General features: G+C 43.0%; 1 protein-coding gene across 2 annotated transcripts in view; it reads left to right on the forward strand.

The window, feature by feature from the left end:
- The window catches only part of pcmtd1 (protein-L-isoaspartate (D-aspartate) O-methyltransferase domain containing 1), a 93664-nt gene extending 80684 nt beyond the window's left edge, over positions 1 to 12980 (forward strand). For both annotated transcript variants that reach the window (XM_060823475.1, XM_060823478.1), the window contains 3 exons: positions 4153 to 4324; positions 5315 to 5438; positions 11168 to 12980. In XM_060823475.1, the coding sequence (XP_060679458.1) occupies positions 4153 to 4324; positions 5315 to 5438; positions 11168 to 11532 (661 nt within the window). In that variant the 3' untranslated portion in view covers positions 11533 to 12980. The remainder of the gene's footprint in view (positions 1 to 4152; positions 4325 to 5314; positions 5439 to 11167) is intronic.
- Positions 12981 to 27946: the final 14966 nt, after the last annotated feature.

The following is a 27946-nucleotide window of genomic DNA, read 5'->3' on the forward strand; positions in this document are numbered from 1 at the left end:
CCCCCTCGCCCGCCCTCGTTCTCTGTCGCCCCCTCGCCCGCCCTCGTTCTCTGTCGCCCCCTCGCCCGCCCTCGTTCTCTGTCGCCCCCTCGCCCGCCCTCGTTCTCTGTCGCCCCCTCGCCCGCCCTCGTTCTCTGTCGCCCCCTCGCCCGCCCTCGTTCTCTGTCGCCCCCTCGCCCGCCCTCGTTCTCTGTCGCCCCCTCGCCCGCCCTCGTTCTCTGTCGCCCCCCTCGCCCGCCCTCGTTCTCTGTCGCCCCCTCGCCCGCCCTCGTCTCTGTCGCCCCCTCGCCCGCCCTCGTTCTCTGTCGCCCCCCTCGCCCGCCCTCGTTCTCTGTCGCCCCCCTCGCCCGCCCTCGTTCTCTGTCGCCCCCTCGCCCGCCCTCGTTCTCTGTCGCCCCCTCGCCCGCCCTCGTTCTCTGTCGCCCCCTCGCCCGCCCTCGTTCTCTGTCGCCCCCTCGCCCGCCCTCGTTCTCTGTCGCCCCCTCGCCCGCCCTCGTTCTCTGTCGCCCCCTCGCCCGCCCTCGTTCTCTGTCGCCCCCTCGCCCGCCCTCGTTCTCTGTCGCCCCCCTCGCCCGCCCTCGTTCTCTGTCGCCCCCTCGCCCGCCCTCGTTCTCTGTCGCCCCCTCGCCCGCCCTCGTTCTCTGTCGCCCCCCTCGCCCGCCCTCGTTCTCTGTCGCCCCCTCGCCCGCCCTCGTTCTCTGTCGCCCCCTCGCCCGCCCTCGTTCTCTGTCGCCCCCTCGCCCGCCCTCGTTCTCTGTCGCCCCCTCGCCCGCCCTCGTTCTCTGTCGCCCCCTCGCCCGCCCTCGTTCTCTGTCGCCCCCTCGCCCGCCCTCGTTCTCTGTCGCCCCCTCGCCCGCCCTCGTTCTCTGTCGCCCCCTCGCCCGCCCTCGTTCTCTGTCGCCCCCTCGCCCGCCCTCGTTCTCTGTCGCCCCCTCGCCCGCCCTCGTTCTCTGTCGCCCCCTCGCCCGCCCTCGTTCTCTGTCGCCCCCTCGCCCGCCCTCGTTCTCTGTCGCCCCCTCGCCCGCCCTCGTTCTCTGTCGCCCCTCGCCCGCCCTCGTTCTCTGTCGCCCCCCTCGCCCGCCCTCGTTCTCTGTCGCCCCCTCGCCCCGCCCTCGTTCTCTGTCGCCCCCTCGCCCGCCCTCGTTCTCTGTCGCCCCCTCGCCCGCCCTCGTTCTCTGTCGCCCCCTCGCCCGCCCTCGTTCTCTGTCGCCCCCTCGCCCGCCCTCGTTCTCTGTCGCCCCCTCGCCCGCCCTCGTTCTCTGTCGCCCCCTCGCCCGCCCTCGTTCTCTGTCGCCCCCGCGCCCGCCCTCGTTCTCTGTCGCCCCCTCGCCCGCCCTCGTTCTCTGTCGCCCCCTCGCCCGCCCTCGTTCTCTGTCGCCCCCTCGCCCGCCCTCGTTCTCTGTCGCCCCCTCGCCCGCCCTCGTTCTCTGTCGCCCCCTCGCCCGCCCTCGTTCTCTGTCGCCCCCTCGCCCGCCCTCGTTCTCTGTCGCCCCCTCGCCCGCCCTCGTTCTCTGTCGCCCCCTCGCCCGCCCTCGTTCTCTGTCGCCCCCTCGCCCGCCCTCGTTCTCTGTCGCCCCCTCGCCCGCCCTCGTTCTCTGTCGCCCCCTCGCCCGCCCTCGTTCTCTGTCGCCCCCTCGCCCGCCCTCGTTCTCTGTCGCCCCCTCGCCCGCCCTCGTTCTCTGTCGCCCCCTCGCCCGCCCTCGTTCTCTGTCGCCCCCTCGCCCGCCCTCGTTCTCTGTCGCCCCCTCGCCCGCCCTCGTTCTCTGTCGCCCCCTCGCCCGCCCTCGTTCTCTGTCGCCCCCTCGCCCGCCCTCGTTCTCTGTCGCCCCCTCGCCCGCCCTCGTTCTCTGTCGCCCCCTCGCCCGCCCTCGTTCTCTGTCGCCCCCTCGCCCGCCCTCGTTCTCTGTCGCCCCCTCGCCCGCCCTCTTTCTCTGTCGCCCCCTCGCCCGCCCTCGTTCTCTGTCGCCCCCTCGCCCGCCCTCGTTCTCTGTCGCCCCCTCGCCCGCCCTCGTTCTCTGTCGCCCCCTCGCCCGCCCTCGTTCTCTGTCGCCCCCTCGCCCGCCCTCGTTCTCTGTCGCCCCCTCGCCCGCCCTCGTTCTCTGTCGCCCCCTCGCCCGCCCTCGTTCTCTGTCGCCCCCTCGCCCGCCCTCGTTCTCTGTCGCCCCCTCGCCCGCCCTCGTTCTCTGTCGCCCCCTCGCCCGCCCTCGTTCTCTGTCGCCCCCTCGCCCGCCCTCGTTCTCTGTCGCCCCCTCGCCCGCCCTCGTTCTCTGTCGCCCCCTCGCCCGCCCTCGTTCTCTGTCGCCCCCTCGCCCGCCCTCGTTCTCTGTCGCCCCCTCGCCCGCCCTCGTTCTCTGTCGCCCCCTCGCCCGCCCTCGTTCTCTGTCGCCCCCTCGCCCGCCCTCGTTCTCTGTCGCCCCCTCGCCCGCCCTCGTTCTCTGTCGCCCCCTCGCCCGCCCTCGTTCTCTGTCGCCCCCTCGCCCGCCCTCGTTCTCTGTCGCCCCCTCGCCCGCCCTCGTTCTCTGTCGCCCCCTCGCCCGCCCTCGTTCTCTGTCGCCCCCTCGCCCGCCCTCGTTCTCTGTCGCCCCCTCGCCCGCCCTCGTTCTCTGTCGCCCCCTCGCCCGCCCTCGTTCTCTGTCGCCCCCTCGCCCGCCCTCGTTCTCTGTCGCCCCCTCGCCCGCCCTCGTTCTCTGTCGCCCCCTCGCCCGCCCTCGTTCTCTGTCGCCCCCTCGCCCGCCCTCGTTCTCTGTCGCCCCCTCGCCCGCCCTCGTTCTCTGTCGCCCCCTCGCCCGCCCTCGTTCTCTGTCGCCCCCTCGCCCGCCCTCGTTCTCTGTCGCCCCCTCGCCCGCCCTCGTTCTCTGTCGCCCCCTCGCCCGCCCTCGTTCTCTGTCGCCCCCTCGCCCGCCCTCGTTCTCTGTCGCCCCCTCGCCCGCCCTCGTTCTCTGTCGCCCCCTCGCCCGCCCTCGTTCTCTGTCGCCCCCTCGCCCGCCCTCGTTCTCTGTCGCCCCCTCGCCCGCCCTCGTTCTCTGTCGCCCCCTCGCCCGCCCTCGTTCTCTGTCGCCCCCTCGCCCGCCCTCGTTCTCTGTCGCCCCCTCGCCCGCCCTCGTTCTCTGTCGCCCCCTCGCCCGCCCTCGTTCTCTGTCGCCCCCTCGCCCGCCCTCGTTCTCTGTCGCCCCCTCGCCCGCCCTCGTTCTCTGTCGCACCCGCATTCTCGCGCCCTGGCTTTCTCGCCCTCTCTCGCCCCCTCGCCCGCCCTCGCTCTCTGTCGCACCCGCATTCTCGCGCCCTGGCTTTCTCGCCCTCTCTCGCGCCCTGGCTTTCTCGCCCCCTCTCGCGCCCTCGCCCTTTTCTCACTCTCTCCCTTTTCTCGCGCCCTCGTCTCGCCCTTGCTCTGTCTGGCGCCCTCGCCCATTTCTCGCCCTTGCCCTCTCTCGCGCTCTCGTCCTCTCGTCCTCCCTCGTACTCTCGTCTAGCCCTCGCTCCCTCTCGCTCTCCCGCGCCCTCGCTCGCTCTCGCGCGGTCTTGCTCACTCCGGTTACTCCATTTTCAAAGAGACCTGTTCCCTAGGTCTTTTTGTTAGCCAACACTCCCCAGTGCCCCCACCATTGGCTGTATAGGTCCTGCCCTGATCTGCCTTACCAAAATGCAACACCTCACATTTACCTAAATTAAACCCCATCTGCCACTTCCATTGGCCCATCTAATTAAGGTCCCATTGTGCGCTGAGATCATCTTCACTGGCCAGTACACCTATTTTGATGTCCTCTGCAAATCTATATTCAAATCCAAATCATTAATGTGAATGACAAAAACAGTGGAATCCACACTGAGCCTTCTACTGCACACTACTGGTCATAGGCCTCCATCCGAAAGCAGCCCTGAATGACCAGCCTCTGCTTCCTACCTGTTTGCTTTTTCTTTCAGATAATAATTAAAATATTGGTTGAAAGTCACTAACTACATTTTTAGCTTTTTATAAAGATATTGCTCTTCTGCATGTCAAAAATGTTGATGCTGTTCTGCCATATTTTGATTTGGAGCCATTTGTAAAATGGGAGCGATTTGTACATATGGCCTCATGCCAAGCTTGCATTTGTTTACAAATATGTATTGCCATTTTTTTATTGTTTGTAAATATTTATTTTTAAATCCTAGGTTTGAATTTTGTGAACCAGTATTTGTGGTTGGGAATTGCCTAGATATCTTGTCAGACAGCCTGCAGTATGACCGTGTGTATTGTGGAGCTGGAGTCCAAAAGGATCATGAGAATTACATGAAAATCTTCCTCAAAGTTGGTGGAATTCTTGTTATGCCTATGGAAGATCAGGTGATGTTGCCCTTTTAGAGCAATATTCAGCAATTTATTCGCCCATTTCATTGTCATTAATTTAGTCTTAAACACATGTTAGAATGTACACAGTTCAGTGAAAGCTTTTTGTCTGAGATCAGAATTGAAATCTAACCCAAATTAATAGATTTACAAATAAAATATTACAGATTCTAAGATCTCATATAAAATAAGAAGTGCTGGGCAAACTGAGCACAGAAACAACATTCTGCCTTGTTATTCAAACTATTAGACTGTTTAAGTTCTTTGATCAAAAAGTATTCTCTGATGTCTGCTATTTAAAATCTTGACTTAATGAATTGTCAGCTGACTTTCTGAATGAGTAGCCTTGAGTGCAGAGCCTTCCTATTAGGAGAAAATGTTAGGCAAACGCTGTGTGGGCTAATTGTAATACATGGAAAAGGATGAAAATTAAGAAATTATATTCTTGAAAAGTAGATTATTGGAATTTATCTGAGGTTTAATTTGCGAATGTAATCAATGTACAAATTCAAGGAGAAAAATTGAATTTCAAATTGCCAAAATGTGAGGTTTCAGTTTACTAAATGGTGAGGCTGTCTTCATTCATTTCTTATTGATGTACATTGACAGAATCAATGACTATAATTTAATATTAATTTCCTGAATATATTTTCCTCATTCAATAGTTTTATTACGACTGTTATTGGCTCAATAGAGAGTGTATTGTAGAAATGTAGACACTATCATTAATAACTATAACATATCCAAGCTATATGTTGTGGAGTTCAGAATATTTGTTGCTTAAATGCACCTATGTTGCCAAAACTCTGCTTTGCATTCATACGCATGTCAAGCAAAAACAAAACTAGAGATTAGCAAAGGATTCTACTTACGTGTTTATGGTAACAGTGGATAGCTAAGCACTTGATTTCTGCTTCCTAAATGAGATTTATGTGTACCTCTGATTATGAACTTGCATCACTTATCAAATGCCATCCTTCAATGCAGCTTACTCAGATAATACGCACGGGACAAAATACCTGGGAAACCAAAAATATATTGGCTGTTTCATTTGCTCCTCTTATCCAACCAAATAGATCAGATTGCTTCAAGTCAGAGAATGTAAAGCTTCGTAAGTAATCAAAACTTTTCTTAATAAAAAATTAACATATAATTTTACTGTTCATGAAGGAGAAGTGTTATTCCAAATAAGTACATCTATAATATTAATAACATGCATTTGGCATAAATGGTTGAAATCATCTGAGATTCTGTAGTTCAAATGTGTTAAATATTCAAATTGTACAAAAAGATAATTTGAGCCTCATAATTTTAACACCCAAGCTACAAATCTTCTCACAAACTTTGATTTTTCTTTTGTGTTTACCAAAGATAAAGACATGAAGGGACGGCATGGTGGCACAGTGGTTAGCACTGCTGCCTCACAGCACCAGGTACCTGGGTTCAATTCCTGCCTCGGGCAATTCTCTGTGCCGAGTTTGCACATTCTACTTGTGTCTGCGTGGGTTTCCTCCCACAGTCCAAAGATGTGCAGGTCAGGTGAATTGGCCATGTTAAATTGCCCGTAGTGTTAGATGTAGGGGAATGGGTTTGGGTGAGTTGCTCTTCGGAGAGTTGGTATGGACTTGTTGGACCGAATCTAATTACTAATCTCATTACTTGGGAAGTTGGTGGTGATATCTTGGGGACAGTCCAAATAACAGTAGAGGAGGTGTTGAATGTATTAGAGTATATGAAGATGGATAAATATTCTGGTCTTGACCAAATATATCCAAGAACCTTGCAAGAGGCTAGAGAAGAACTTTGTAGAGAAATGGCTGATAGTTTTGCATCATTGTTAGCAGTGGGTGAAGTCCTATTGGACTGAAGGGTAGCAAATGTTGTCATTTATTCAAGAAGGGCTGCAAGGAAAAATCTGGGAATTATAAACCAGTAAGACAAACATCTGTGATGTAAATTAATTGAGAAGATTGAGAGATAACATATACATGCATTTGTAAAGACAGGGTTTGAATAGGAATAGTTAGCGTGGCTTTGAGAATGGGAGACCATGCCTCACAAATTTGTTAGAGTTCTTTGATGAAGTTACCAGGAATAATGTTGAGGGCAGGATGGTTGATGTTGTCAGTATGGATTTCAGTAAGGCTTTTGATAAGGTTCCATGTGGTAGGCTGCTCTGAAAGGTTAGATTGCATGGAATCCAGGGTGAACTGGCAAATTGGATACGCAATTGGCTTGATAGTTGGAAGCAGAGAGTAATATTGGAAGGATGGCCTGAGACTAGTGGTGTGTCTTCGGGGTCGGTGCTAGGCCCATTGCTGTTTGCTATCTATGTCAGTGATTTGGTTGAGAATGTCCAAGGCATGATAAGTAAGTTTGTAGATGACACTAAAATAGGTGGTATTGTGGACAGTGAAGAAGGTTATCTGAAATTGCAGCAGGTATTTGACTAGCTGGGGAAGTGGGCCGAGAAATGGCAAATGACATTTAATATAGATTAGTGTGAGGTCTTGCATTTTGGAAACTCAAATCAAGTTAGAAGTTTAGTGGTGAATGGTAGGGCCTTAAGGAGTGTAGTGGATCAGAGGAACCTTCAAGTTCAAGTGCATGGTTCTCTGAAAGTGGAGTCACAGATAGACAGGACAGACAGAAGGCTTTTGGCCTTCCATCAGTATAGAAATTGGGAAGTATGTTGCAGTCATAGACGACATCCATGAAGCTGCACTTGGAGTCACAGATGTACAGCACAAAAACAGAAACTTCAGTCCAACTCGTCCATGCTGACCAGATATCCTAATCTAATCTAGTCCCATTTGCCAGCATTTGGACCATATTCCACTCTACACTTCCTATCCAGATGTCTTTTAAATGCTGTAATTACACCAGCCTCTACCACTTCTTCTGGCAGCTCATTCCATACACACACCACCCTCTGTGGAAAAAGTTGCCCCTTAGGTCCCTTATATATCTTGACCTCTCACCCTAAACTAATACCCAGGACATGGAGATCCGGGGCCTCCTTCACCGCCGCTCCCTCACCACCAGACGCCTGGAGAAAGAATGCCTCATCTTCCGCCTCGGAACACTTCAACCAGGGCATCAATGTGGACTTCAACAGTTTCCTCATTTCCCCTTCCCTCACCTCACCCTAGTTCCAAACTTCCAGCTCAGCACTGTCCCCATGTCTTGTCCAGACTTGTCCTACCTGCCTATCTCCTTTTCCACCTATCCACTCCATCCTCTCCTCCCTGACCTATCACTTTCATCCCCTCCCCCACTCACCTATTGTACTCTATGCTATTTTCTCCCCACCCTCACCCTCCTCTAGCTTATCTCTCCATGCTTCAGGCTCTCTGCCCTTATTCCTGATGAAGGGCTTTTATCCGAAACATTGATTTCGCTGCTCCTTGGATGCTGCCTGAACTACTGTGCTCTTCCAGCACCACTAATCCAGAATCTGGTTTCCAGCATCTGTAGTCATTGTTTTTACCTCTAAATTAATACCCCCTCTAGTTCTGGACTGCCCCACCCCAGGGAAAAGACCATGTCTATTTATCTTATCCATGCCCCTCATAGTTTTATAAACCTCTATAACAACATCCTTCAAAGCTGCAGGGTAAACAGCCCCAGCCTATTCAGCCTCTCCCTATAGCTCAAATCCTTCAACTCTGGCAACGTTCTTGTAAATCTTTTCTGAACCCTTCCAAGTTTCACAGCATCCTTCCATTAGGAAGGAGATCAGAATTGCATGCAGTATTCCAAACGTGGCCTAGCCAATGTCCTGTGACCTCTCAACTTCTATACTCAATGCTCTGAAAGCATCCCAGACCCTTCACTATCCTAGCAACACTCCCCAGGTCTTTCCATTTAAGTGTGTAAGTTCTGCTCTGATTTGCTCTTCCAAATGATTCCAGTTCTGATTTTCCAAAATGCAGTACCTCACATTTATCATCTGTCACTCCTCATCACATTGATCCATCTAATCAAGGTCCCGTTGTATTCTGAGATAACCACTTTCGCTGTCCATGACACCTTCAGTTTTGCTGCTCATCTGCAAGCTTACCAACTATACCTTCTGTGTTCACATCCAAATCATTTATATAAATGATGAAAAGCAATAGACCCAGCACTGATCCTTGTGGCACACCACTGGTCACAGGCTTCCAGTCTGAAAAACAACCCTCCACCACCACCCTCTGACTTCTACCTTTGAGCCAGTTCGATATCCAAATGGTGAGTTCTCCAGGTATTCCATGCAATCTAATCTTTCTAACAAGTCTCCATGAGGAACCTTGTCGAACACCTTCCTGAAGCCCACATAGATCACGTCTACTGCTCTGCCCTCATCAATCCTCTTGGTTTCTTCTTTATTGTGTTCAGTTTTGGTCACTTTGCTATAGGAAGGAGTTATTAAACTGGAAATTTACAAAGATGTTGCCAGCACTCTAGGGTCCGAGTTATAGGGAGCAGTTGGACAAGGTAGGACTTTGTTTTTTAAAACATAAGAGACTGAAGGGAAGATCTTCTAGAAGTGTATACGTTCATGAGAAGCATGAATAGGGTGAATGCACTCAGTCTTTTTCCCAGGGTTGGGGAATTGAGGACTAGAGGGGCATAAGTTTAAGGTTAGATGGGAAAGAATCAAAGGGAACCTGAGGAGCAACTTTTCTACACAGAGGGTGGTATGCATATGGAATGAGCTACCAGCAGAAGGGATTGAGGTAGGTACATTAACAACATTTAAAAGACATTTGGGCCACTGCATGGATAGGAAAGGATTAAATGGATATGGGCCAAGTGCAAGGAAATGGGATTAGCGTAGTTGGACATTTTGGTCGGCATGGACCAATTTGGGCTGAAGGGCGAGTCACTGTACTGTAGGACTCTATGATTCTGTTTGTTGAGGACTGAGTGCAAATAGTTGTTGGATAAGAAGGTCTTGCATTTTTATTTTAAGGAATCTAGTTTAATTTGTGGTTGACATTAAACTGAAATCTACAGTTTAATTCAGTAATTGCTAGCTTTAAGAAGGGTTGTTTCCCGAGAGTTCCAATGAAAAAGCAACCTAATTAAAAATTAATTGAAACTGGATTCCCATTTGCACAACAGACCTGTCAGATTCACCTAAGAGCATATAAAGCCAGCCAACTTATTGCAACTTACAATAGAGTGCTGGAGGTAAGTGAAGGTTGTGTTGCCTAAACATTTTCAGCCTCCAGGAATTGATTCTTGCTTTGTTACAGGAAAATAAGCTGGTTAATTGGTGAGCATCTGGTAAGTGATTAAGGTTTATTCAACCTCTACGCTTCAGATTGGAATAGCAGTTGTTAATCAGATTAATAAAGTAAGGAAGAATCTTAACTACATATGAAATTTAGTACAATAGTTAAATAGTTCCTTAGAACATGTTAAAAATGGCAGGACACCGTTACAGCATTGATACCCCATTTTGTTACATACATATCTGCCATAGGTTCTAAAGTCCGAACAGCTTTGGACTTTGAGCTAGAAGCTGGACTACAGTCATCAGGATGAATCAGGGATTCTTTGTACTAGGAGAGAGTCATGTCACTTAGAGTTGGATTATCTGATCTGAGAAGTATTCAGGCTAGGAGAATGTGACCTGGGTCTCATTATCTGCCTCATTCACAAAGGGCAGGAGCAGTAAAGACTCAAGTCATTGCAATTACCCAGCAGTTTAGAGGGTCTTTCATCTTGTCTGGATGAGAGTGAGAGATGCAGGATGGGTGAGCTACTCAGCATGGCACCATAATACAGGAAACTACTTGAGAACAGAGTAAGAAGAATGTGGTTCATGTAAGCGGAAAAGAGAATGAGGAGGATTGACACCATCCTGTACAGCCAAGAGTCCAGACATCTGTAGTATCTGCCTGGAGCCAGGGTTCAGAGCATTTTCTTAGGGCTAAAGTTTACAGGACCAAAATTCTTAAATGGTGCAAGACATTTTGAAATGTCAGGAAAATAGGAACAGGTAAATCTGTGGCTTTGTTAATTAGTGATACTGTGAGTGAATCAGAGGGGGATGATCAAAGTTCAGGAATTGAAGGGATGGTAACAATTTGGGCGGCAACAAGAAATGGTAAAGGCAAGAACTCACTTGTGGCAGTGGTGTACAAGTGCCCTGTCAGTAACCACACAATAAGGTGGAATATAAAGGAAAAAATAATGAGAGTTTGTCAGAAAGGCACAGTGATAATCAGTGGAGATTTTGATCCACATGTCACCTGGAAATGTCAGATGAACAGAGGTAGCCTAGATGAGGAGTTCATTGAATGCTTTCAGGGTAGTTTCATTTAATAGCATGTTCTGGAGACAACCAGAAAGCAGGCTTTACTAACTGTGATATTGTGCAATGTCTTGGATTAGTTAATGGTCTCATAGTGAAAACATCTCTAGCTAGCTGCTACCATAAATGAATTTTAATTGCAGTTAGAGTGAGAGAAGAGAATAGGTCTGCGACACTAAGGGAAAACGTAAGGATATGAAAGCAGGGATGGCTTAAGTGAATGAGCAAATTTGTTTAAAGAATAGGTCAGTAGAAATGCAATGGTTGATAATTTAGGGGGATGTTTTACAAGTTACAGAATAGGTAAATTTCAATGAGTAAGAAACATTAGAAGGACTGGATCCATCTTCCATGGTTAATTAGAAAAGTTAATTGCACTAAAAAAGAAAGATAAATTGTGCAAAGCCAATTGGCAGGTCAGAAGATTGAACAGTATATCCCCAATTCTGCTGAAGATTATACATAGCCTTTCATTGTCATTTGCAACATCATAGGCAACCAAAGGAAATAAGAATGTTTCTCTTTTTCTGCAGCACCAGTGACTGTACGATGCCTCCAGGACTTGGCAAGAATTTACATTCGCCGCAATCTTAGAACCTTGATAAACCAAGAGATTCAAGCCAAAGGCATTCCTCAGAAGGCTGCACCAAAACGGAAACGCAAGAAGCTTCGGAGGCGTAAAATTGATACCTATGTATTTGTAGGCAATCAATTGATACCTCAACCATTTGACAGTGATGAGGATGACAAAATGGAAGAAAATAAAGAAGAAGAAAAAGAAATGAATGAGGACCTCAAACAGGAAGAAGCTTCCCCAAATTTACTTCGAGAAAGAATTCTGAGCCTGCCACTACCAGAATCTTTGAAATCATACCTTACCTTCTATAGGCAAAAATAGCACTGAACAAAAATAATCCTAAAGGTATCTATATTCACTGATGGCTCTTCAAAATCTCAAATGTAATGTAGCATTTTCTTGAATAATCTCTTCAAAAATGATATGCTTGAATATAAAGAAAGCAGTTTCAAATAGTAAATGTATGGTTAAATTGGTTTAACTTGACTACTTTTAATTAAATCATATCAGTTCACGTTTGAAGATGAAAGCAGAATACTCCTTCAGATATACACATTAATCTTGAGATTTCTGATGGTATAATAACTTTTTGACTCAAATGTTATCACATTTTCTATGAGAAGATGAAAAAGGTTATTTTTAAAGTTGTGTAAAGGTTTTAAACATTTAAGTGGCTTGTACCATTTAATATAACTCAATTAATCAGATTTGCTACAGCAATTAGCAATTTTTACTTTTATTACCAAGTCCCTTCATAAGTCATGCATGTGCAACCAAACAATAAATAACAGACAAAAGCAACATATTTGTTTAACATCGAGAAATGTTAACTTAAAGGAATATTTTTTATGACAATGCAAAAAAAAATCCTCTCAGCAATTTATCAAAAGTGTGGATTTAGCTATGCCAATGGTAATTGTGCAGTTAATTAATGATGTGTTTACTGCCCATAAGTAATATCTGGCCGGCCTTTTTTAATTGGGCTTTGATACAAATAATTGTTCCATATTCTAATTACATGTATGAGGATCAATAATATTAAAACTCAAAATAATGTACTATCTCCTTATACAGCAATGCACTTTAGAATTTAGGATTTAAGTTTGCCAAGATTTCTAACCATTTTTGACAAAAACTTGCTCTGCGTTTTATTATTTTTGAGCTATGTTCTTCAAGTGTTAGAAAAATGAAAATGCTGTTACCTTTTTCACTTTGAAATTATTTTGGGATAGTAAATACCCTTAAACAATACTCTGGGACCTTTGGAATTATGTAGCAAACTTGCAAAAAAGTAAGGCAATATACCATCGCCACTGATTTGCTTACTGTAGTACTTTGCTCATTTGCACCTCTCCTGAATCCTTAGTTTGGGTACAGCTCAGGGAGAGGTCACTGAGGGATATTTTCTTGATAACATGTACAGTAGGTTGTACTTGTGTACCAAGACGATTAATCCATGGTGGATTGTGAACTTGGTGATGATACTTGGAGTGACATTCAGGTAAATATTAGGCTTTTTGTACAGACATTGAATTTTTTTTCTGCACTGTTTGTCATTTGATCTATTATACAGTGGTTAAAAAATAATAGATGTATTTTCATAGGTAATGTAATTTTCTGCAACTTTGATCAAGAAATGTAAATTCATGTTTAGAAGTGTTGCTTTTGGTGTCAAATATGGTTTGTTTCGTTTCATAGAATTACTATTTGAAGAGTAGCAGTTCTATGAAATCTCAATTTAAGTAAATGTTTGCTTCTGTATACATTTATTTGGGGAAATATTTTGCAATAAAATTGATATTCTTTGTCATTTTTGTGTGCTGACAAGTTTATCATGTCTGATTTTTGATCCCTCAGATTTAAATTAAAATGTACCTTCTTTTGAAATCTGCTGAAGGGCACCAACAAAATGCGTTTGGTCTGACTTTTATTGAGCAATTGCATTTTCTAAAATTGTAAATAGTTATTCCGAAATATTTACCGAACACTATTCAGATTTTCTCTACAGGCACTGTTTAATGACAAAATGTGCAGGAGTTTTTCAGTTTTGAAATGTGTTGAAGGATCCCATCTCTGAATCAAATTGAAGGTGCTATTTTAATTCGTGTCTCACAGTTTGTAGAGTGGTAAATCAAGCAGGTCATGTATCTGATTTTGTTAGAGTATTTGGAGTCCAAAAGGATTTGATTAATTTTAACAGCAATGTTTATGTGCTAACAGAGGTGTATTGTAGGTAACCGTTAGAAGTTGAGGGGGAAGGGTGAAATGGAGAGCACACTGCTGCATAATCGTTTTAGAACATTGTGGGACAGTCCTGCAGAAAATTTTGATTGTAATCTATTTAGCCAAAAAAAAACCTTTCAAAACTCTATTTTGAAACCATTCAAATGTTTAGACATTTTGTAGCCTACCTTTTATGGTAGAGTGGTAGAGTCGCAAACAGCAGGGGTCACATACCATGTCATCGTAGAGAAACTGGCATTACCTTTTAATTACTTTTCTGCGAGGAAATAGACTAATTCTGTACACTAGCTGATTTTCTCACTCCTGCCAGACTCTCTGCCTTACCCAATCTGATTTGACCTTTTAGTACGTTGCTGTCCTGAGAAAATTAAGGGCCAATTATCTTTAAAGTATTCATGGAGCAAATATATTATGGAGTAGCTAAATTTATTTGATCAAGGATATCCGTGATTTACATATTTGGTTTTTGTAGTAAGAGGTACTTGAATTTAGTATTTTTTAAAACATAAAGCAGTTTACAACAGTCTGTTATTGAGACCCTCTTGGTCAGTCAAAACAATTTCTTGGTACATAGCTACCACACTTGTGTTAAAATATAATTATATATATGAACATTCAGTGCCCTGACCACAAGGCTGTCTTTAGTGGAAGAAAGAAGAATTATATTATCTACTAACTCTGAGAAAAATTGTCATGTAACTCTAAACTCTTGGGTAAACTTAGAAATGGGATTGAGGGGTTAGAAGGGAGGGTTCTAGATAGATGGAAAGGTAATTGTGTTTAAAATTCTCAAACTCCTTGAGGTTTAGGTTTTTAATTGAGTCCTGACTTTAGCTCTGATCTTGTCTCTTCATGCAGTAGTGAATATTGTAGATCTTGTGTTCTCAGTAAATGGTTCATGTTCCAAGTTGCTTTGAACTGGGTACTGAGTTTTGAGTTTGATGAAAAACAGGCAGCGAAGGAGGAAAAGTGAGTGAGTCTTTAGGGTCCTTGCTTAAAAATTCATTTTCCTTGTTTCACCATTGCTACCCCAGTCAACAATTGATAGTCATTTTATATTCCCATGTCTGCTTTTCTAACCAATCTCCCAATAAGTAAAATTATTATATATGTGAATTAAGCAGGATGCAAATTCCTCGACACTGTCTGTAGTGTCTGGTTTCACTGGTTAAAATGGTAGTTTGAATGCAGATGATTTTAGTAGACATTGCACAAAGCTTGGTTCAATCTCTGGTTATGTGATCCCACCATCATTTGAGATCACCATTTGTCCTTTTTTAAAAAAAAATCTTTTGGTTTTAGTCTTTACTTTTATTCCTTAATGTACATTTATGAGCGAGGCAAGTTTTTATAACAGCCTAGTAGTTCATGATCATCATTACTAATGTTAACTCAATATTTATTTAACTAAATTTAAGTTCCCCATTGCTGTCATATGACCAGAACCCGTTTCTTACCAATAATTAATCTAATCCTTTAAACTTTAGACTTCAGTCCATGAAGTTCTCAGGTAATGGAAATTGTGATGTTTGAAATTAAATTGAATATTGATGTTTATCAATATCATTAAAAAGATCAATAGTATTTACATTAATTAAAATACCTGGACATATTGTTTGTACAAAATAAAATTGTGTATTCTTTTTAATCTGAGGTGGCTATAAAAAGTTTTACTGCGCTATTTGATCAAGACAAGGGAAGTTTACCCTGTGTCCTGGCTTTGTCCCTCAATCATCATCAGTTTAGAAAAAAAGAATACCCAGTTATTTATCTGAGGACTTTATAGGATTTTGTGTACAAATTAACAGGTATGTTTCACTATGCAGCATCCCTTGAACCAGGAATTACATTTACTCCAGGTTGAGAGTTTCTTACTGGGGTCTTCATGTAACTGAACAGGGCAGTTTGTAATCCACAAATCTTTAGATGTATGAGGCAGTGAGATCTTTGATTTTCTTCCTTTCATTCTACTGTGCTTCATGATTATTTCATTACATTTGGATTCAACTTGTTGCAGCTTGGTAGAACCATTTTGAATGATTGGCCACAAACTCCTCCTCATTGAAATGTGACAGCATTGGCCTCGACAAAGGCAGTGGTGTACTGACAATGTTACTGGATTCGTAATCCAGAGCACAGCAGATTAATCTTCGAAGGGCATGGGTTTGAATCCCACCATTCATAAATGGTGAAATTTGAATTTTTTTTAAAGTTTGAAATGTAATGGCTGACCTAGTGGTGAACATGTGGCAAAAGTTAAAGAAACCCATCTGGTTCTCTAATGTCCTTTGTTAGGGAAAGAAATGTGTCATCCTTGCCTGGTCTGGCATGTGGGTGACTCCAGTTCCACAGCATCGTGCTAAACTTTTAGCTGCCCTCTGTACCAATCCAGTCCAATTAGGGAGAAATTAGAGATAGGCAAGCCAATAAAGACTATATCTTATGAATCAAAAAAAAAGTGCAAGCTTGAGTGTCTTTGTCGTGGTTTCTTTGTCCTCTGAGAATGCTGGTGATTTTGAAGTTCAAGAAACAAAACATGCCATCTAAATGCAGCATGCGTTCCATCATAGTTGATTTTGTAGGTATTTTACCTGAAAGCTCAGAGATGGCTTCCAGAAGATACAAACATTTGTCCAATAAGTCCCATCATTTGAATCTGGAGAATATAGTGAGGGTATTACTGATGGAACTTATCTGGTTCTCTTATGTACCCCCACTGATACACTTCCACCCTCACTGTTTCCACTAAGCTGTGCAACTGTGCTGCTGCTGTTCCAAGAATCCAAGCTATTTGATGGGTGGGTGCATTCACCTCTGGTTTCTCCAACTGCTGCTGCAAACAGACTTTTGAGGTCTGAACATAGGCTGGAGAAATTAGAGAGAAAGTAGCCCAGAACTGCTGTGGACACGGAGATGTGTGTTGAATCATAGTGGTCTGTTTGTAGGTGGCAAAAGTGGCGGAGGATGATGTGATGTATACAAAGGTTGGTGGAATGGAAGGTGTGGACTAGGGGGGTTCTGACCTTGTTGCTTTGGACGGGGGTGGCGTTCAAAGACAGAGGTGCAGGAAGGTGGAGAGATACGCTGGAGGGCATTGTCAATCACATGAGAGGGAAAATTGCAGTCTTTTGAAGGCGAAGGCCATCTGGGATTTTCTAAGGTGGAATTGGTCGTCCCAGAACAGATGCGGAGGAATTGGGAATAAGTGATGGCATTTTTACAGGAGGTAGGGTTGAATGAGGTGTAGTCCAGGTAGCTGTGGGAGTTGGTGGGTTTGTAGTAGATGTCAGTGGTTAGTCGGTCACTGGAAATGGAGAGGTCCAGGAAGGGGAGAGAGGTGTCCAAGATGGTCCAGATGAATTTGAGGTCTCAGTGAAAGGTGTTAGTAAAGTTGGTGAACTATTCAAGCTCTTTTTGGGAGCATGTGGTAGTGCCGATACAGTCGTCGATGTAGCAGAGGAAAAAGTGGGAGGTTGTGCCAGTGTACCTGCGGAAGAGGGATCGTTCCATGTACCTAGCAAAGAGGTAGGTATAGCTGGGATCCAGGCGGGTGCCCATGGCCATCCCTTTGGTTTGGAGGAAGTGGGAGGATTGAAAGGAGAAGTTGCTAAGGATGAGGACCGGTTCAGCCAGCTAGAAGAGAGTGTCAGTAGAAAGATACTGGTTGGGATGGTGTGAAAGGAAGGAGTGACATGTTTGCTGAACCTTAGTGTCAGTATCATGATTACTTCACCCCAGCATCAGTGACATAATTATTGAAACTAAGCATCACTAATTTGTCACTGGCATTGAGGTAGAATAAATGTGGTTATTCCTCATCACAGTTAGTGGCATGATTACTCCACCTCACTGTCAGTGATATCATTTCTCCATCTCAGCATCAATGTGATTACTCTGCTTCAGTGTCACCGATCTGAATACTCTAGCTTCAGTAAGGTGTTTACTCCATCTTCGCATCAGCAATATGATTCTCCATCTCAGTGCAAGTGATAGGATTCCTGTCCCTCCGCATCTGTGACATGATTACTCCACTTCTGTGTCAAGGACATCACTCAAACTCAGCACAATTATATGATTACTATACTTCAGTGTCAGATACTGCATCACCTCAGCATTAGTGACATGATTACTTCCGTATCAAATCTACCTCCATGTCAGTGATGTGATTACTCCATCTAAATCTCAGTAACATGGTTAATTTACCTCAATGACAATAACATGATATTTTACCTCCGCGTTAGTGACATAATTTCTCCATCTGAGTGTCAGTGACATGAATACTCCATTTCATCAGTAAAGTGATTACAGCATCTCAGTGCAGTTGCATGAATATGCTACTTGAGGATCAGTGATGTGATTACTCCACCTCAGTGTCAGTGACGTGATTACTCCCCCTCAGTGCTGGCGATGTGATTAGAATGTGACTGATACCACAAATGTGCATTTTGAGGAGAATAAAGTGAAGTTCACCCTGTGAGGAGAGTGGATAGAAAGCTATTTTCACGATGACTTAGATTTTTTTTCTAAGGGAATCAAGGGAGATAAATTCCTAAATGTCAATGATCTCTGAGGCATTGCAAAGCCAAGGAAATTGAGGAGTCCATGCATCATGTACTCTGTCATGACTAGGGATCTGAGCACAGAGCTCCTCCACTGAAAGAATGTCCACCTTCTTGAAGAGCTAGAGATTGTACCACTCTGTTAGGATGCAATAGCTGTACACTAGTATGCAAAGAAAGTGGGAGACTGTTGTATTCAGTGTGCTGTTTTGCTGATAGTTCAGAGATCCTTAGAATGGATGTCAACTACATCTCGGTAGATGCCTTTAACAGTTTTACAAGGGCACCATGAAAGATGGTTGAAGAGGCTGATAACGGTCTACTTTTCAAATGGCATCAGTGACAGCCCTCACCTGAGCTTTTTTAAGTCAGGAATCATCCATGCAGTAAGATCCTGTGACAGAGATTGCCCCTGCAATGACACTAGAACATCCATGAGGAAGCTACAAGCCACAAGTATATCGACCAGACGGAGAGATAAGGGACCAGGTTTCCTCCAACTCATCCTGAAGTACAATGGGAATAGACTTAAATTGAGGCCGTAAGCACACAATGCCAAATCTCATTTACCCTTTATGGGTGCTGGGATAAAGATTTTTTTTCTTCTGTTTATTTCCTGATTGATTTATCTTATTATTTTTGGTGACTTTGACCAGACTTGTGTATTTTTAAAGCTTCTTGAGCAAATTGAAATGAAAATTAAGTTGGGTTGGTGGGGGTGGTTAAAGGGCACCAACCCATCAGTTTGATGAATGAAATTCCAACACCCTTTATTTTCATCTTAAAGGGAAGACTCCTTTGTTAGCCGCAGGTAGAAGCATGTCATACTGACGTATGGTCAGTGTGTATCTGCATAAAAATATCTGAGATCAGTAGCTTGGAGTGGTGCACTGTCTTTGCACATGAAATTTGGAGGAACAATCAACTTGATGAAAAACACTTTGTTATGCCTGAAACTTGTTAATCTTCCAGAACAAGGGGTTGACCCTGACTGAATGTTGCAGACTGCCACAATCCAAGGTCCAGGGTTGTGTGCTAAGAGGCACACTAAAGTTTGGGGCAGCTGCTACCAAGGCACAATGGAGAAGGACCACTGTCTGAGGTTCTTCTGTGAAGTTAAATGGGAGTCTGTTCAGTTTTTGGTACCTCAATTATATGTAAATATAACCTTACATGAGAGGTGACTTTGGTTTGCTTGTCGGATACAGTCAAACTCCAATATTTGTTGTCTTCATATACCACAGCACAGAACCAAACTGTTGTACGTACACAACCTTGTCTGTATATATTTTTTAAAATGAATAAAGTATATTTTTTTTAAAAAGCCAGTAGCTGATTGAGATATAGTGCACTTGATGTTTAGGTAGTGCTTCCCTCCTTCTGTGCTCTTCTGGCTTCCTCCAGACCAGGAGATACATCTACTGCGGCTCCCCCCTCATAATACTGTCCAATGTTGGAGGAACCTGCTCCCCTTGCATTTCCATCAGCTCTCACTCATTTGTTCACCAGGAATTTCTCTGCAAATGTCTGTTGTCTAGTTGGGTGGGGGAGGAGAATGGAGGAAGAAACATGACACTCTTCTCATCACCTACCAGCATCCCCCCAAACCCACATCACCCATCACACACCAACTCGTGCCTTCCCTTTCAAATCCAGCACATTTAGGAGGTAGGGCATTATAGCATTACCCCTTGGGAGCGCTATTTTGGAAGTGCAACTACACTCATTCCAGATAAGGCCTCCCACCTTCTCTGCATTTGATTATACAATCCTAAGTGTCAAAAGGTTTCAATGAATCAGAAATGACAAGTGAAATAACTCCACAGAGGCTAGTATCCCATCACCAAATCACCCTTTATTTACACATGAACAGTCCTGGACTATAACTGCACCATATAGAGTCAGGCACCAGAATGTCAGTATCGCTGACACTCAAACTTTTTTATGATAGCCAGGACTCCCTCATTTGATCAGATTAATAATCCCAAATAGAGAACTCATATTCTATAATGTCTCATTGACTGACCTAATTGCAATCACTTCAACAGAGTATTGATTAGTTTTATGTCATCTATAGATACTTTCCAAAGAAAACTCAAAGTTCATTTTATGAAAAGTAAAAATGATTTGGTATGAACAATGAACATGAGATAAAAGTACCAATCAATTGAAAACCAACCACCAGAGGGCAATATTGGCTTTGGTAACACCAAAAAGGAATTAATAAAATAGCAAACATTTTCAGAATGCATTCTATTTGTTAATTAGCAGCTTGTGCCATAATTATAAATATTTAAGTATATATCAAAACATAAATATTTATACACTTTTTTGGTATAAATTGTGCAGTCTAAGCTATTTTACTCCATAGAAACAATAAATTCTGATTAAAAACCATTAGTTTCCAAGTAGCTCCAGTTGCGCCGATTCTACTGAGTAACACTAACCTGGTCCTAATTACTCTCCAGTGATCCATGCTAAAAGAATGTGTAGACTGTAAGCAAGGATGGTTTGAGTTTGGCTATAATGATTTTAATGCTTGATTGCTTATTATGATCTTAGTCTGAGGTCACACAATAAAAATTGCTCTTGGGAGGCACTGGTTCAGCTGAATGATTATCAGCTGCATTCAGGAGAAGTAAAGTTTCAGTAAAACAAAATGAGAGTGAGGAAACAACCTGATGCAAATTATTTTACCAGCTTTCAATTAAATATAAACAAATGCTTTGTTTATATTAAAACCTAAGAAAAAAATCTTTATCAAAATATGCATGTACTTTAAATCAACATTAAATACTTTTTGCGATATTTTGAGGAGCAAGGTTCTTTTACTTGTTCAAATCAATTTCATTTACCTGAAAAATTCTAATGCAACATCAAAGGCCTTCAAAACAAACATTAGTAATTTTATTTTATTCCCTATTTCACCTTGACCATAAGACAGCTTTGTACATGTTTACAGGAAATTAGAATTGAAGTTGTCACAAAGAAGCTAAAAAAAATTTACACGCCTAACGATTATTCTATTTTGAACACTGTTTCATCTAGGTGAAAGATGGTTGTTCAAGAACAACATATTGCTGACGCTGAAATAAAAACTGAAAATGTTGGAATGACTCTGGTGCGAATGGTACAAACTTTTCTGATCCAGCAGCAGCAGACAGGGAGAGACAACGGTTGATAAAATGATATAAAAGGTGCTGAGAGGGATGTATGATTTATTCCGGTGCCACAGTAAATTGCCAGCTGTGGGAACTTTGAGTGTTAGGACCAGTTAAGGGCTATCTCTTGTCAGTGAGGACATTTTATCTGTTATAGAAAGGCTTGCTACTGTGTGGAAGATGGTCAGATCAAGCCTGATGCATTCTTAGAGCAGTGACTGGATGAGAGATAGAGAAAGTGTGGACTGCAGATGCTGGAGATCAGAGCTGAAAATGTGTTGCTGGAAAAGTACAGCAAGTCAGGCAGTATCCAAGGCGCAGGAGAATCAACGTTTCAGGCATGAGCCCTTCTTCAGAGATGGAGCCCTCCTTCCTGGGCACTCCATGGTTCATGGAAAAGACTCTTAGTAGCAATGGTCAACCCAAGCTTAAAAGAACGTAAGAACTAGAAGCAGGAGAAGGCCAACCCAGCCCTTGAACCTGGTATACTGTTTAATACCATTTTGCCAGAGCTGATTCCGTTTACCCCCTTTCATCTTCTACAACAGGTCCACACCATGCATAGAAAAATTTGATGTAATGTTTCACGTTCCTGGTCTTTCATTTTCAACTAGGAACGTTAGAAGCAGGTTTAATCAACCAAAGTAAATACTTCAGTTAAAAGGAAACAAATATGTAAATCTGTAACAGGTTGAAAGGCAGTTGAAAACAGTTGGTCGTGGAAGGCCAGGGGAATGGTTAGGGAGTAATAAAGAATATGTGAGGTTCGAATGGCAGAATCATGAACTTCAATAACAAAAAAAAGAGATCAAGTTAATGAAACAGGCAAATGCCATGAAACAATATGGTGAGGGAGTGTGGAAGAGCCTAAAGTTGTTATACTCCTTTTGTTTTTAATAATACATGGCATGAGGGTGTCCAGAGTTGTTGTTGGGAAGGTGGTGGTGAGCTGCCTTATTGAAGCCTTGCAGTCTATTTGTATTGGTATACCCACAATGCCATTGAGGAGGGAGTTCCAGGATTTTGATCCAGCAACACTAGAGGAACAGTGATGGTGTGTGATTTGAAGAACTTGCTGCTGCCCTTGTCCTTACAGATGGTGGTGGTCATTCATTTGGAAGGCCCTGTCCAAGAATCTTTGGTGAATTTATTCAATACATCATTTATATGGTATACAATGTGGCTACTGAGGGTCAGTGGTGGAGGTAGTGAATAGCATCATAAAAACAATCAAGTGGGTTATTCATCCTAAGTGGTGTCAAGCTCCTTAAATGCTGTTGGAACTGCATTCTTCCAGGAAGTGAGGAGCATTCCACTTCTGCCTTGTAGATGATTGACAGTCTTGGGGGAGACAGAAAATGAGTTATGGCTGCAGGATTCCTTGTCTTTGACCTCTCTTGAATGAAGAAGGCTGCTATTTGCTTAAATTAAAGATGAGGTGCTGTCCTGGAACTTACCTTAATTGCAAGAAATTGAGGACAAAGGGGTCAGAATGGGAACAAGGTGGAAAATAAAATGTCAGGCAAGTGGTAACTCAGGATCACATTTTGCAGACTAAGATGTTCTGCAAAGTCGTCATTTAATCTACATTTTGTCATCCCAATGTAAAGAACTCTTTATCTTGATTGACACATGGTACAGTATAGTGCAGCAGAGAAAAGATAGTTAGTGATATATGTTATGAATTCAGACGATAATGGATTCAGTAGTGCCAGTCAATCCCAACAGCAGACTGAACTTTGTTTTATTCTGATAGGCATTGACTCATACAGTCCTATATAAGATTGTACCATATTTTTAGCCATGGTGTAACAATTGTATTCTATTCTGACCTAGACTGAATATTTACATCATGAGCACCTGCACTTTTTTTAACTGACTGAATTATTCAGTGTAAATGTCAGAGGTGAGTTGTGAGTCCATCTCCCTATGACCACGTCGTCTGGCTTTAATTTTTTTCTGACCAGCAGTGCTTTCATTATTATGAGACAAGATCTCTGCCGCTCTCCAATAAGCTGTCCAGTCTTTGATATCTGCCAGCCAACTGCAACCTGGAGTGAATGCCAATGCCATACCTAAACTGAGGAGGAAGTGATTACCACTGGATCTGAACCTCCCAAAGGCTTAATGCAGGTCCAGGAGATGAGGAGTGATTAGGCTGGTGCTGGAAGCAAGCAGAGAAACCTATGTGGCCTTAGTTTTTTTGGGGGGCTGGGGCAGATTACTCTGATTGGCACCAAGAACCCAGGAAAAGAACCTCCTTTAAAATTACTGGCCAAAATGGAAAAACATGACAAGCTGCACCCTTTTTTTCTAGGTGTGTTACAGAAATTCTCTTAGTACAAATTTGGATTAACAATATTGCTGCAATTGAAATTGCTCATTTGGCATTCCAAGCCTGTGTTTCCTTTTATTCTCGTTTACAGGATGAAGGTATTGCTGGCCAAAGCATCATATATTGCCCAACCCTAATTGCCCAGAGGCTGTTAAGAGTCGATCATACTGCTGTGGATCTAGAGTCACATATGGGCCAGACCTGGTAAGAATGGCAGGTTCCTTCCCAAAAAGGCATTAGTGAACCAAGTGGGTTTTTCCAACAATCAACACACAGTCATCATTAGACTCTTAATTCCCGATTTTACCGAGCTCAAATTAAACCATCTGCCGTGGTGGTATTCAAACCTCGGTCCCCAGAACATTGCCTCAATCATTGGATTAAATGTATAGCAATAATACCCTCTTGTGGTATGATACTACAATATGGTGTTTTGTCTTCACTCCATGTGTAAACTATGAATCCTTACCTTGTGTTTCACTGGGATGGTACAATCAAACTGCAGGATTAATTGCATCCCTACATATTCCCTTAAGCTATACTTCAAATATTATGACTGTACCATTTCCGCATGCTCCTCTCGGGAGGACTACACCGTGTTGAAGGTGGTATGACTTGGCTTATTAAAAGTTAGCAATCACCATAAGAGCATAATATCTGTGGTGCAAGTGAAATTAGTTTTCATTGCTAATGGCGGAATTGATCACAGGAGATGACTTATGCAGTTACACTGTGCTGCAGCTATTGTACTTAAACAAAAGCAGAAATTGCTGGAAAAGCTCAGCAGGTCTGGTAGCATCTGTGCAGAGAAATCAGAATTAACATGTCAGGTCTGATGACTCTTCCTCAGAACTGATGGTAGCTCGAAAAACATCGGTTTATTTGCAGAAGATAGGATGAGGGGCTGGGGTAATGATGAAGTGACAAGTGGGGATAGAGGCCAAAGAGAGAGAAGAACAGTTGGTCAGACAAATGATCTGGCTAGCAGGGTGAATAGTATTAATGGAGACTGTTAGAGGCTAACAATGGGTTGGGTGTAATAAGAGACAGTGAGGACTGCAGATGCTGGAGAGTTCAGAGTGGAAAAGTACAGCAGGTTAGGTAGCATCTGATATGCAGGAGAATTGATGTTTTGAGCATGAGCCCTTCAACAGGAATCAATGTGTGTAATAGCAGACTATGTGATTAAAAAGGCCTAGTGTGTGGGGGTAGGGGCAAGGACATGGGAGAGTTCAAGCCCTGAAAGTATTGAACTTGATATCGACTCCAGAAGGCTGAAGGGTCCCTAAACAGAAAATGAGGTGTTGTTCTTCCAGCTTGTGCTGAGCTTTGCTGGAGGATGCAACAAGCCAGAGACAGAAATATTGGCCAGGCAACGGGGCGGGGGTTGGGGGGGGGAATGGTGTTGTTCCCAACTGTTTGCACTCCATTTTGCTCCTGGCTTTCTGTACTGTTCTTCAATTTGGCCACTGCTGAACTGTATCTGCACGTGCTATGTCCGATTTAGTCAACAGTGTAAATAAAATAGCCAGCAAGCATACGTAACCAATAACAATGTGTTTGCAATCTGAAATAGATTTTTTTAAAACAGTAAAGGAATCAAGGGTCATATGGAAAAGACAGAAACATGAAGTTGTAGATTTCAGATTAGCCATGATGTAATTGAATGGCAGAGCAGACTTGATGGCTGAATTTCTATTCCTATGACCTGTGCTACAAATCTCAAGTTGCAAACCATTTTCAAAGCAACATTATTGAGTAATTTCTACTTTCGTAGCTCTGATCCTATCTATGCTCACCATCAGCTCTGGCCAGAAATGTTTAGGGTTTGAAATTATATCTGAATTAATAATTAAAATCCTTGTCATATATTGGCTATTTTGGATTTGATTGTGTAAGGTCGTATTTTTAAACTATTCAAATTCTAACTATACTTTGAGTGTGATGTTATGAAAACAAACTCTACAATAAAGTTGTGACAAACAGCTCTGAATAGTGTTATATAATCAATATTTTAAAGAGCAATAAAATTATCTTTAATAGGTTTAACTACATTATGCAATTATTTTTCTAAGCATCTAGTAGAGCCTCAGTATTATTACAACAAACTTCTCTCTGGCTATGAATAAAGAGATCATTATAAACCAAAAGGAATTTGAATGTAACTAGTGTAATTCTCTGATAAGAAATTATGGTCCCCACAAATTTTACAATGTGATTTTATGACAAGATTTGATTTGATATTATAATGAACCTTTGAGGTCAGAGATTTTTTTTAAAAATGGAGACCGTATGACTGAATGATCCTACGTTAACTGACAAAGAAAAGAAATGTATCTGCAACTCTGTATTAACTCCTTATGATTCATCACAAGTTTTTAACAAACTAATTTTTACATGCTGATTATTTCTTTGCATAATTGTATTATGTGAATGCATAGGCAAGGCAATCCCAATCATTATCAAAGCAGAATTAAAAATAAGTACTCTCTATGGATAATGTTTACACTTCTTATCTGTGTCTGATTCCAGAACAGAATATGTGTCTATGATCTGAAAACATTTTTTGCATATCTCTTTTAATTTTAGTCAGGAAAATCAAAGGGAAATTGATCTTTGTACTTTGATTTGGACACAGACAAGAAAACAACAAAACCAAAAACATAAGTCTAACCTCTGCATTCAGACATTAAGCATAAACAAAAATCTTTGATAACACTATGCAAATACCTTTCAGAAATGAAATTCCACTGGGCCTGCACAACTGTGTAATTTTTGTCCAGTAAACTGTATATATTTATCAATCTCACCCTCTAGATTGCACAATGTAGAATTTTTTTAATTGATCTTAATACAGAAGAACTGTGGATTCCCTTTATAACATTATTATTAATACCTAATAACCATCTCAACTCCCAAATCTACAATCTCCAGATATTTATAGTTAAATAAAGAGGCCAAATGTGGTGTCATCAATGATCTGCATAACTGAAGCACACTGTCCTTACAATATGTTCAATTCCTTTCATTAATAAAGGATGGAATCCCATTAGCTTTCTTGATTAAATGTTGTATCAGCATACTGATGTTTTGTGACTCTTGCACCAGGATATCTAAATCCCACTGCACCTTTCAATTTTGCAAGTTGTTCTTCATTTAAGTATTTCACGCTTCTTTTCATGTTTCTTCCTGTCAAAATGAACAACTTCATGTTTTTCCACATTAACTCTATCTGCCAGTTTTTTTTTACCCACTCGCTCACTGTGTATCCATCTGATTCTTATATCTTCTTAATGGAATGCTTCCCTACTTGTCTTGGTGTGGTCTGTGAATTTAGTTACCATTCCTTCACTTCCCTCTTACATTAATGAAGTACGTGGAGAAATGCTGAGGTCCCACAGAGGCTCCTGCAGGATTCTCTCATCGCATCCTGTCAGTCAGACACATTTAGGCATATTCAATTTATTGCTAGCCAATCTTAGATTTGTAATGCTATCATACATCCTATAATATGAGCTTTTATCTTCTGTGGTAAGCTTATCAGATGCCTTCTGGAAATCCAAGTTCAAATGACTACAGGGTCCCCTTTATCTGCAGCACATCCTGAGGAGAACTCAAATAGATTGGTTAAATATGACATCCCTTTGATAAAACCATACTGACTTTTCTTATGTACCCTGAAGTTTCTACACATCCAGCTATAACCTCTTTAATTCTCTCCCCACAACTGACATCAAACTAACTGACTTATAACTTCTCATTTTCTGTTTCTCTTCCTTGAACAGAGGGATTACATTTGCTACTTCTCAGTTGAAGGAATCTTTTCTGAATCTAGGGAATTTTATATAATTAACACCAATGCATCTACTTGCTAATTAGCTGGATCTTTTAAGGATGAGTTCGATCTGGACCCAGAGACTTGTCAATCAGTAACTCCACCACGTTGCTTAGTAACACTTCCATCATGATTGTAATTTGGCCAAGTTCCCCTCTTCTTTCCACCTCCTGAATTACAGCTATTACTGGACTATATTTTGTACCCTTTATTATGAAGACAGAAGCAAAATATTTTTTCTGCTCATCTGCTAGTAATTTCCATTTTCACTTGCTGGAGGACCAACTCTCACAACTTTTTATTTTCCTTTTTAAATAATTGCAGAAATTTTAGCTTTCTTTTTTACATTCCCATCTAGCTTCCTCTCAAGCTCTAATTTCTTCCTTCTGCTGAACCTTTACTCCTTCTCTGTTCTCTATGCTATAACCTATAATCTAACCTGAGACTCATCTTTGTACAATTTTACTTAACCCTTAATTATAGCTATGGACTTGATTACCTTTATCATTTGGTAAAAGGAAAATGTTGGGACAACCAATATCTCTGATTAATCCCTATAAATATTTGAAATTACAGAAGATATATAATTGGAAGCAAAAAA

This window comes from Hemiscyllium ocellatum, chromosome 4 (assembly GCF_020745735.1).
Source record: "Hemiscyllium ocellatum isolate sHemOce1 chromosome 4, sHemOce1.pat.X.cur, whole genome shotgun sequence".
In the NCBI taxonomy this organism is placed as follows: domain Eukaryota; kingdom Metazoa; phylum Chordata; class Chondrichthyes; order Orectolobiformes; family Hemiscylliidae; genus Hemiscyllium; species Hemiscyllium ocellatum.